General features: G+C 40.8%; 1 protein-coding gene across 1 annotated transcript in view; it reads left to right on the top strand.

The window, feature by feature from the left end:
* LOC124552329 (ectopic P granules protein 5 homolog) overlaps nucleotides 1-12,609 on the top strand; it is a 358,669-nt gene that overhangs the window by 193,321 nt on the left and 152,739 nt on the right. The window contains exons 24-25 of the mRNA XM_047126600.1: nucleotides 5,430-5,616; nucleotides 11,943-12,085. Of these exons, the coding sequence (XP_046982556.1) occupies nucleotides 5,430-5,616; nucleotides 11,943-12,085 (330 nt within the window). The remainder of the gene's footprint in view (nucleotides 1-5,429; nucleotides 5,617-11,942; nucleotides 12,086-12,609) is intronic.

Here is a 12,609-nt window from a genome sequence, read left to right as displayed (position 1 = left end):
GCAGTGTCACCCTCAGATTTGCCGACATTTCAAATGGGAGGGTGTCAACATGTGTGAAAAAGGCTAGAGTTCAGAAGATTGTGAGAGGTGTAAGGTCAGTTAATGCTGGCATGATGGGGAAATCATCACATCCCCTCTTACCCACAACTCGCCCCTTCTCTTAACATGTGTTACAGAGGCCAGAACACGAACACCTAATTCTGAAATCATGTGGTTTTCTTATTGGTGGCTGAAGAAAACGTTTCAAACACACCATCACTCAGAATCAACACGAAAAGGCCTCAGGTGGTAGCATAAAGGCGCCAGTGCGATCGCCCATTTCCTTGGGGCATTCATTTACACACATTTGTGATCAAAAATGACAGTTTGCAGTGCGATATGCAACAGAATGATGTTCTTGACAATCTTTGTTTCTGCTGGCACGCTACAAATGATTCAACCCTTCACTAAAGACATTATGGGGCTGCAACCCTATTGAACGTAATCTGATCATTTTGAAGCATAGTGTGACTGCAGTTTTTGCTCTGGTATATCAAGTGGAACCACTAGGGATATTTCAGGACCACGCAACGAAATGTGAGCTGTATTCGAAACAGAAAAGGGTGTTAACGCTTTTTCTTCCCTCCACTTTCATGCTCTCTTGTAGAATGGTCATGGAGTGCGGGGAGGTGGGGGTGGGGAGGGGGTGGGGGGTGGGGAGTGACATAGAAATATATGTGAATAAAGTCGCAAAGGGTCCTTCTAAGACCTCCCAGTTCCGCTACACCCTCGGTGCCACCCACACACATTTTTTAACAGATCCTAGTTCCATTCTTTATAGCAAAGCAAAAATTGTGACCCTGCTACACTCCAAAGATTTTGTAACAGTGGGATTGCAGCACTACAATGTTTTTAGAGAAAGGTTACATCCAGGGTGTGTCAGCAGTTCGAAAGGTCATCAAAACATCGTGGTGTTCTACATCGAACTGTAAACTGTCTTTTTTAGTGCAAAATGTATGGCAATGAACACCCCAGGGGGTGCTTTCATTGACGGCATTTATGCAATCTTGTGAGACCTTTTTGTGTTGATTCTGAGTGGATGTGTGTCTGAAATGTTTCCCTTGCCACTAGAGATAGGCAAAACTGGATCAGAACTGGTCACTCATGGAACTGAACTAGCTCTTTTTTATGACTCACTCACAAAATAAGTAAAAAGAAGGGACATTGCCTTTTTAATTCATGTCACTAAACCTGTATTTTTATTGGATTTGGCCCTATTTTGAAATAACATATGAAAAGGTGTAACAATTTTGTGTTATGTCCCTACTAATTTTGAGATTTAAAAGTTTTAAACATTGTTTGCTGTGAAAATTATTGATACTATAACAAAATCCTAAATATTTTTTATCAAGTGGAAAAGTTTTAAGGATGAAGGCTGATGTTTGCTATATTTTGATACTTTTATTGCTAATACAATATGCGTATTATAACATAACTGTAAATAAAGTGAATCTGCAGTCATCATTTACAGTCAGTATTACCATAAATGAACCCAAAACGGAAAAAAATAATCAGCATTGTCATTTAAAAGTAAAATGTGACAAATTTTAGTCAGTGTGAGCCTGTTTCTCTACTTAGTGCATATTTGTTCTGCTTTTGAAAATATTTGTTCACATGACACTGATGTTGCTGTCATACTTAACACTTTTAGAACCAACTGATACAGTGTTGACCACAGCAGTTTTCTTGTGTCCCACCAGTTTAAGAAGCCAGTGTTTCTGTTCCTAGGCAAATATCCCTCCGCTAAATATTTGTCCAAGTTGACAGTTGCTGCATTTTCCAATTTTAGACTTGCTTGAATCTGACCAATAGTTTTATCACTACTCCCATGTTGAAGAAGTCTCACGCATTATGGTGATAACTGGTTGAGAAATGAGCTATGTTTTTTCTTCTTGAACAACCAATGCTTTCATTTCAATATAATAGAAGGAAACATTCCACGTGGGAAAAATTATATATAAAATCAAAGATGAGGTGACTTACCGAACGAAAGCGCTGGCAGGTCGATAGACACACAAACAAACACAAACATACACACAAAATTCAAGCTTTCGCAACAAACTGTTGCCTCATCAGGAAAGAGGGAAGGAGAGGGGAAGACGAAAGGAAGTGGGTTTTAAGGGAGAGGGTAAGGAGTCATTCCAATCCCGGGAGCGGAAAGACTTACCTTAGGGGGAAAAAAGGACAGGCATACACTCGCACACACGCACATATCCATCCACACATACAGACACAAGCAGACATATTTAAAGACCAAGACTTTAAAGACTTTAAATATGTCTGCTTGTGTCTGTATGTGTGGATGGATATGTGCGTGTGTGCGAGTGTATACCTGTCCTTTTTTCCCCCTAAGGTAAGTCTTTCCGCTCCCGGGATTGGAATGACTCCTTACCCTCTCCCTTAAAACCCACTTCCTTTCGTCTTCCCCTCTCCTTCCCTCTTTCCTGATGAGGCAACAGTTTGTTGCGAAAGCTTGAATTTTGTGTGTATGTTTGTGTTTGTTTGTGTGTCTATCGACCTGCCAGCGCTTTCGTTCGGTAAGTCACCTCATCTTTGATTTTATATACAATGCTTTCATTTCTGTAATAGCCTTCTCAAAGCAATCCTGAAATATTTTGTCTGCTGAAAATCCTTGCCTTTTGAACTTGGAGTTCAGTAACATAACATAACCAATCAGTTCACTCCTGGAGATAACACTAAACCACTCTGACAACCCTTTAAGGAAATTATAAACCAGTGACTTATTTCTTGAGGACGTTTTTTATTTCTGACTTTTAAAAAATTCAGTTGATTTTCCATCAATATTCGCAAGATTTTCACTTTGGATGTAAGACTGTTTTCTCTGAGGTCACCTCTTTGGTTACCTCATAACATAAAGACCAGATAAGCTATGGAAAAGCTTGCTTGATCGAGAGAAGTACAGGCAAAGCAGTAGCTGCAGCTGATCACTTTGTCCCAACCAAGGAACTAGACCAGTACTCGACTCCAGAGATAACTGTCATTGAACTGTAAATAAAACATAGACTTACTGATTATTTCATGAAGGTGACGGTAGTAGAGAAAAATTGTCTCTTGAGGTGACAAAACCATTGAAAAATCCTTCAGATCAGCATGTACTGAACAGGGTTGTGTCACAGTGCAAATGATCAAGCTTATTGTTGACCCACTACAGTTTACAATAACAACTTCTCTGTGGCCCTTGAAGCTCTTCTCTGGACAACACAGCAGAAACACTTGTTCCTATCAGAATACAAGCACTAGAATCCATCGCTAAGAAGAGTAGCTGGGTATATTCTTGATGATATTACTACCCAGTGGGCAGGAGATATTTCGGAAGACAGGAAAATCAACAATTTCAACCAAGAGAGCATAACAGCCAAATACATACAGAGAGAAGAAGAAGAGATATCACATTAAAAATATTATGATTTTTTAAGTAACAGTGATTTTAATAAGTTTTGTAATTACATATAAATCTCTGGTTTGATGTAAGAGGGGTCCTGAAGGCATTTACATAAGGATGTCCCAGGACAAATGATCAATAATCAGGATTGACAGGCACGATCATTTGAAGCGGAAAACTTCATGTGGACATATGTGCTATTCTGAATGGTTTCTGAGATAGAACATATTTCTTGTTATTTATTTCCTTTATTATTCAGTAGATTGTCATTGTTTACAATGTATCACAGTAGTGTTGACGAAGTCGAGATGAATAATTTGCTGTAGTGCATGTGGGCTAGCAAGTCAGGAAACTACCTTAAACTGGCTTACAAAACCTACCTACATCTCAGTGCGAGTGCGTCACGCAAGGTTTTCATTATTTTCTCATTCTCTTCACACAAATGATAAGTCCTAAAGAAAAGATGAATAGGGCTTTTTAAAAGGAAAGTTAATATCATTTAATTTTGTACTGCAACACGTTTCCGCTTATTGACAGTGCATGTCCCCATTCGGCTGGTGTTGCTGAAAACCTTATTCAGCATTTTGGTAGCAGTTTGATCACCCGCCCGCCATACATCCTCAATCTCGCACCTTCTGAGTACCACTTGTTCTTGAACTTAAAGCATGATTTTGGAGAAAGGCACTTTGACAGCTGTGTCAATGCAAAAGATGGTGTTCAGCAGTGGCAGTCCTCTCTGGCAACATCTTTCTTGAAACGGGCATAGGGTGTTGGTTTCCCACTACAATAAATGTCTGAACATTGGTGGCAACTACGTAGAAAAATACTTCAAGAAATATTCTTTCTTTTAAAAACTAATTTTCATTTGAAAAATAATGTTATGAGTTTTTTCCCCAAATGGTACTTACTTTCCGGGCTTGCCTCATATTATGCAGACATTGTTGACTCTGGCATCTCCAACTTTCTGGCTGTCATATGCAGTAAGTTTATCGGACTTCTTGCAGTAACCTGCCATACCTTGTGCACAGTGGCATCTGAAACAATGGGTAACCCAGCCCCTGTGTATGGAGAACACTACATCGCACAATAAATGACAAATGATAAGCCAGAATAGTTGTTAGGGACTGTATCTGAAACCTTTGTTGTATTTGAGTATTGCACTACTTCTCTGTGAACAAAGTTGCACACTGAACTTTCACCTGCAGCGTCCACATTTTTGTCAAATCTCTGCAACACCTGGAGGAAAAAAGTCTTTAACCAATACTATTGCACCACAGTGCTGCTACAGTCCTCCAAAAGTCCTAAACTTTTCTGACTTCTTTATATGGCTGCTGCTTACAAGCTGGGGCAGAAAAGCAGAATGCTGTCTGTTTCAGAAATGCTGTAAATGATTTCAAAACCATCATTGTCAATTTTTGAACTGGACTCTTCAAGCATCCGCAGAATTACTTCGTCAGTCAAATTGTCCCCCATTTTATGACAAACTTTTGCAACCAAGACAGCTATGGAGGAACACAGCAACGACAAATGTGCAGGAACTGATCATGCAAGTAATATGTTAAAAGTCATCTAGCACTTTGTGGAAGGAGGAGCATACATCTAGTCTCTCTCTAAAGTACTAAAAGAGTGGACAGTTGATGTCAAGCTGTCACTGCTTGGAAACAGTGCATCGTGAAGTAATAATCAGAAAGGGTCGTGCTCAGAGAATCTTCGAGCGCTGACTGTTAAGGAAAAATACAACTAGCTCATAATTTCTACGAGCAGCAACCAGAACGTGTTAAGAGTACCCGTGTCACATGTTGAAAACCACCTCTTATTCTCTAGTGTAGGTGTAAAGCTATTAAAGTCAAAAGTTGTGAAAGTAATTTAGTGTTACCTTGTGTAATAAAGATGCAATTGAGTGCGGAAATGGTTTCCCACAGAAAATTAATATCGTGACTGGCTGCTGCAGATTGGAAATAAGTCCTTGATGACTGTCCACCCGCAGGATCTACTCGCTGCGAGTGTCGGAGCACACGGCCCTGGACTGCAGCCTGCTCGAGCTCGTCCCCTCTACGTACCGCGATGTCGAGATGGAGGTTCTGCTGCACGCTGCTTGTGACACTGGGCCAGACGCTGCGAGGCGCAAGCCACACGACCTTATCTGTGCGGGTCCAGCGGACATCCGTCTGAAGGTGAGGCTCAGTCTAGTCTTCCTCTAACTGCTGTTGGCCTTGTTAAATTATTGTCAGCTCTCCTGACACTGTCATAAAGCTTTAACGGTTGTGGTCTTCAGCGTAAAGTCTGGTTTGGTGGAGCTCTCTGTGCTACCGTATTTACTCGAATCTAAGCCGCACTTTTTTTCCGGTTTTTGTAATCCAAAAAACCGCCTGCGGCTTAGAATCGAGTGCAAAGTAGGCGGAAGTTCTGAAAAATGTTGGTACGTGCCGCCACAGCTAACTTCTGCCATCGAATATATGTAGCGCTACACAGGCATGTTTTGCAGGCACAATGATAAATACTGGCGCCAAAACCTCTGCGTCAGTAAATAAATTAAAAAAAGGTGGAAGATGAGCTTTTATCTCTGCCCTGAGTTTTCGTCACTGCATTTTCATACATTATCCAACAAATTAAATACAAATTCCGTATTGTTCATCTTCGAATGTAGCAGCATTTCAATGTACTACAAAAATCCGACTGGCAAGAGTGTTTGGGATATTTGTCAATATGGCCAACTCTACGTTCTGAATTTTTTCCTACCTGTGAGAAGAGATGGTTGCTTATAGGAACTTTTTGAATTGTGAATCACATGCAGTATTCTGTTCACCATAAGAATAATACGAATATAAACATTTTGCCATGTATTCTTTCATGTTTGCTGCTATCTCATTTAAATCCTGTCTGCCTAATAAACTACGAAACTTGAGTGAGACAACAGCAAATGCGGAAGAATATACGTATCATGTCATGTTTATATCAGTATTATTCTTATGGCTAATAGTGATACAGTCAGAAATTAAGCACGGCAATTGACTAGATTTTTAAATCTAAGATGACTCTGATTTCTGTGCAAAATGTAATGTACTAAAGAGGCGTCTGCAAAGATTTTCAAGTGGAGAAAAATTTTCGCTAAACTTTCGTTCAGAACATCTTCTATCATACGCAGTCTATTATTTAGTTCTTGTTGATCATTATCAAAGAAAAGAGCAGTGTAAGTAACAACAAATAGCAGTCTCTTGCCATTGTTTCGCTAATGAGATGATTTCTCTATTTTTTTTTTTTTAATTGTAAGCGGCGGTAGCATGCACAAAAGCAAGCCATGCCAGGAGCGGTGACAGTCTGTAAACACTCATTATCAGAATGTGACAAACAATGCATGACACAGTGCAATAATGCATTTTCAGCTTAGAGTCAAGTAAACACCTATAACAAAATGAACGGCACTTATCAGATCATAGAAAAATAAGCAATCAATTCAAACCAGACGAAGCACGTGAAAAAGGAAGGGTACCTGTATAAATACGGACGGAGCGCCTGACGCATAGCAATGGCTACCTAGATTCTGGAAATTTTTTTTCGTTGATTTCGAATCTCATTTTTCAAGTGCGGCTTAGATTCGAGTGCGGCTTAGATTCGAGTAAATACAGTACTCTGTAGTGTGTGAGCCTCTCCATCTGCGAATAGCTACTACGACATACACCCGTTTGAACCTGCTTGCTACTTTCATCCCTTGCTTCTCTTTTCTTCTTGTCTTGACTTCTTCCTGCCCACATTTATTTCTATAGAAGGAAACGATCTAGACAAATACCTTCAAAAGTGACTTCGCAACACTTAAATTTATATTCAGTGTTTACAAATTTCTCTTTTTCAGAAACACCTTTTATTGTTCATACGAGGCCTGTTCAGAAAGTAAGCTCCGATTGACTGCCAAATTGAAACCACAGTGAACATCAGAAATGTTTTACTTGTAACAATTAGCTACACCTTTCAGCTACTTCTCTACGTAGTCGCCGTTCTGACTTAGACTTTTGTCATAGCGTTGTACCAACTTTTCAATATCCTCATCATAGAAGGCAGCCGCCAGTGCTTTCCGCCAATTCTCCACGCTGGCCTACACCTCGTTGTCTGTGTCAAAATGTTGTCTTCAAAGACAGCGGTTCATGTGACCAGAGATGAAACTCAGGGGGAGACAATTGCGGACTGTATTGTGGGTAATCTCACATTTCCATTTGAAAACGATGCAGGAGCATCTTCATTGCCCCTGCAGAATGCGGCTGAGAATTGTCTTGAAGAAGAAACAGCACGACAGTTATGTAATGTTAGCTGCATAGCTTCAGGCGAAATTTCTCATCAGGCCCTCGTACTTGGCGGCAGACACTATTTTCTAGACATCTTTACGCACTCACTGCGAGGTCAGAAATGAGAAGAGCGACGTGATGCTAACTGGGGTTATACTAGAGACACTACCCAACACATCTGTGCAAAGCTTTATCGGATTTTCATAGTCGTTTCCATTTCGCGACCGATCGGAGCTTACTTTCTGAACGCCCCTCGTATATCTGTATTTCAGCCATCATCACTTATTTTCTTGCTGAAGTAGTAAAACTTGTCAACCACTTTTACTGTTTTATTTCCCAATTGTATCCACTTCACCTGATTTAATTTGACTTCTTCCTACTACCCTCCTTTTACTTTTGTTGATATTCATCTTACACTGAGGTGAGGTGACAAAAGTAATGGGAGAACAATATGCACTTTTACAGATGGTGGTAGTATTGGGTGCACGGGGTATAAAAGGTCGATGCATTGACGGTGCTGTCATATGTATTCAGGTAATAACATTCTGACGTGATTATGGCTGAACAATGGTAATTAACAGACTTTGAACATGGAATGGTAGTTGCGGCTAGACGCATGGGTCATGCGAGTTTGGAAATTGTTTGGGAGTTCAATATTCCGAGATGCCAGGTGCAAGGAATCCGGGACTGGGCCGGGAATCAAACCATGGCCCCTGTGATCGAGAGTAGCAACACTAAGCACAAGACTGTGAGGTGCTGATGGACAACAGTGAAACAATGATAATATGCCAAATGTTGATAATTATTAATCAGCAACTTCATATCCTCCTCCACCCAGTGGTCAATTCAAACCTGAAACAAAGAAAGATTTACTATTTTGAGACTGCCTAAAAAAAGGCAGTTTGATGTAGACACCCTGTATTAGGAATGTGTATGTTGCAAGAAGAATCAAACAATATACATTGAGATAGTAAAAGTCATGGGGATACCTCCTCTTTTGCACAGTGTAGTGCAGCAACTCGATGTGGTGTGGGCTCAACAAGTCGTTTGAAGACCGTACAGAACTACTGAGTCATGCGGCTTATAAAGCTGTCCATAACTGCAAAAGTGTTGCCAGTGCAGGATTTTGTGCATGAACTGACCCCTCAATTGTGTCACACATATGTTCAATGGGATTCCTGTCGGGTGATCTGGGTTGGCGAATCATTCGTTCGAATTGTCCAGAATGTTCTTCAAACTGATGACGTGGTGCTGTCTCATCCATAAAAGTTTAATTGTTGTTTGCAAACATGAAGTCCATGAATTGCTGCAAATGACCTCCAAGCAGCCGAACATAACTAGGAAATTTCATGTAAATACAACCTACAGCATTAAGGAGCCATGACCAGCTTACACATTGGCTTGTTGACAACTTGAGTCCATAACTTTGTGGGGTCTGTGCCATCAGCTCTTACCAACTGAAATAGGGGCTCATCTGTCCAGGCCACAGTTTTCCAGTTGTCTCGGGTCCAACCGGTATGGTCACGAGACCAGGAGAGGCATTGTGGGCGATGTTGTGCTGTTAGCAAAGGCACTCACAGAGGTCGTCAGCTGCCAAAGCCCATTAATGCCAAATTCCACTGCACTGTCATAATGAAAACATTTGTTGTACGTCCCACATTGATTTCTGCTGTTCGCACTGACAATTCAATGCAAACGCCACAGCTCTCGGTTGTTAAGTGAAGGCCGTCAGCCACTGCGTTGTGGTGGTGGGAGGTAATGCCTGAAATTTGGTACTCTTGGCACTGCGGATCTCAGAATATTGAATTCCCTAATGATTTCTGAAATGGAGTGTCCCAAGCATCTAGCTCCAAGTACCATTCCACATTCAGAGTCTGTTAAATCCTGTCATGTCACCATAATCATGTCAGAAACCTTTTTACGTGGATCTCCTGAGTACAGTTGACAGCTCCGCTAATGCACTGCCCTTTTATGCCTTGTGTATGTGATACTACCGCTGTCCTTATACGTGCATATCAGTATCCCATGACTTTCCTTATCTCATGTATATCACTTCCTTCTGCATATGTATTTCAAAATTGTCGCGAGAAGAAAGAATGGTGAGAAATTAGATGTGATACAGAGCTCTACCAACTGCCGTGCTTCCCATGTGCCATTCGTAAATGGGACGGGAAAGGGGGGGGGGGCGGGGGAGGGAGAGGAGGAGGTCAGTTAGAGCTACGAGAAATACTTTCCTCCACACACCATAGGGTGTCATGCAGAGTACAGATGTAGATGTGGACCTAACCCTAGTATTAACACCTGACATAAAGAACACAAGAGCAATTGTCTTCCGAGCAATGTGAATAGGTTGGTAGTACCAGATCGTGCTGCGGGACCAGGCAACCACCAAAATCGGCTGTCTTATACTGTACTTGTATCAAGATCTAGGTATTACTATGATGGCATGTACAGAGAGGATATAGAAATCCAAAAGGATGAAGACGGTTGTAGAAAAGAGTTGTGGGACATACTGCTAAGTAAACCAATTAGCAGCAACTCTTCTGCAGTTAAAAGCACTGTAACACTTGCTGGCATGACTCCGTGATCTTTGGCAGCAGTCAGATGGCACCATGACCTGCCTGTTGCTCAGTTGTATACAGACAGTTTGGCTCGTCGGGCTTGCTCGTGTTCGAAAATCGACTAACAGAGCCTTATAGGCGTTGAGGATGTCTTCAGCATTGTGGACAAAATATTAGGCACATAAACATGTATTAACCCACAGCCCATTGCCTATACAACTAGAATCGCAGATTACATGGTTGGACCACACTTGTGTTTCAGGTTTAATGGCATATAAAGTGTGATCAAAAAGTAACAGGAATTCTTTAGTTTTGCGGACTGTATACATCTGATTTCCAAAAGTTTTTTTTTTTTTTGTTGGTACACACGACCCTGACGTATATTTGTATTTTCAGCTATTTTGAATGTTTAGTTTATTGTCAATAGTCGAAATTGTTACACGTGTTTTCAAGTGCTCGGTGAATTTTTACTTTTGAAAAAGATGGATCAAAGAATTTACATAAATTTTGCTTAAAAAATGGAATAAAGTACAGCACCATATTCGAAATGTTGACTGTGGCTTTTGGCAAGTCTGCTGTGAGAAAGACAAGAGTTTATGAGTGATACAAACGTTTCAAAAGGCTCAACATGATGTTGAAGATGATGACCACCCTGGACGCCCCAACGCATCAATTACTGATGACACTGTGGAAGAAATAAGAAAATGGTTCTGGAAAATCACCGCATTACCATCAACAAGGCTGCTGATGATGTCAACGTACTCTTTGGCTCACGTGAAGAAATTTTTTCAGATATTTTGGGCACGAAACGTGTAGCGTCAAAGTTTGTTCTGAAATTGTTGAATTTGGACCAGAAATGATGGAGCACAGATGTGCTCAAAAATTTCTGAAGGAAGTCGACAATGATCCAGAAATTCTGAAGAAGGTTATAACAGGTGATGAAACGTAGGGGTATGATGTCAAAACCGAGACCCATTCGTCCCAATGGAAATTACCTGGAGAGCAAAGACAGAAAAAAAACTGTACAAGTTCGATGACATGAAGGTTTTTCTCACTGTTTTCCGTTATTACAGTTGGATAGTGAATCATGAGCTACTGCCTTATAGTTGTACGGTCCATAAGAAATACTATCTGGAAATTATTCGCCATTTGTGTGAAGCAATCTGAAGAAAATGACCAGAAATGTGGCAAAACCACTCCAGGAAATTCCATTACAAAGTTGCTCCTGCTCACGCCTCATTTTTGTGATCTTTTGGCAAAAAACAAAACTGTTTTGTTGTCTCAGCCACCGTATTTGCCAGACATGGCCCTCTGTGACTTCTTTCTATTCCTGAGGCTGAAGAGGCCCAAGAGAGGATGTTGCTTTGTCACAACTGATAAGGTAAAAACAGACTCGCTGAAGGAACTTAACACCATAATGAAAAGAGCTTTAGAAGTGCTTCCAAGATTGGAAAAAGTGCTGGAACAAGTGTATTATATCTAAGGGGAATTACTTTGGTGGGGCCGAACTTGATGTTGATGAATAAATGAAGATTGTTTAATAAAAACCAAAATTCAAAATTCCCATTATGTTATGATCATGCTTTGTGTTCTCTCCAGCAAGGGGGAGGGGGCGTGTCCTTCATGGCTATAACTGTGTGACTACTTTTCTTGTCTCTGCAGGTGTGTGAAGCACGCATCAGTGAAGGCACAGAGCACATGATTCAGCAGAACAGGGCCGAGTACGACACGCTGCTGTCACGCGCCATGCAGCCACCTCCTCAGAAAGTCTGCGTTGGAAGCGTCTTTGTGGAGCATGCCATTAGGTGAGTGACACGCCATTAATGAGTGTCCTTGTTATCCTTCTCAGTCCATATGCAGCATATATGCCACATGCAACTTTTTTTTTTTTTTTTTTTTTTTTTTTTTAGTTCAGAGGATAAACTACACTCCCTGTGCCTGATTGTAGCATACACTTCACATCCTGAGCTTTTTGTACATTACTTCTTTTCAGTTTTGCATGTTCTTAGTAGGTGGCAGCATCTGTTTGAAGGAAGGTGTTTATCACAGTATCAGCATGTATTCAGGTATATTTCTGTTTGCTTTTGTTAATTTAGGTCTGGACTGTTTTTATAATATGCTGTAATACACTAATGTCATAAAAATGATGGGATAGCGATACGGACATATACAGATGGTGGCAGTTTCGTGTACACAAGGTATAGAAGAGTAGTGCTTTGGCGGAGCTGTCATTTGTACTCAGGTGATTCATACGAAGAGGTTTCCGACACGATTATGGTCACACAATGGGAATTAACAGACTTTGAACGCGGAATGGTAGTTGGAGCTA

Source organism: Schistocerca americana, chromosome 10 (assembly GCF_021461395.2).
Source record: "Schistocerca americana isolate TAMUIC-IGC-003095 chromosome 10, iqSchAmer2.1, whole genome shotgun sequence".
Classification (NCBI taxonomy): domain Eukaryota; kingdom Metazoa; phylum Arthropoda; class Insecta; order Orthoptera; family Acrididae; genus Schistocerca; species Schistocerca americana.
The sequence above is the reverse complement of the archived record's forward strand: the minus strand, read 5'-3'. Positions and strand labels throughout refer to the sequence as shown.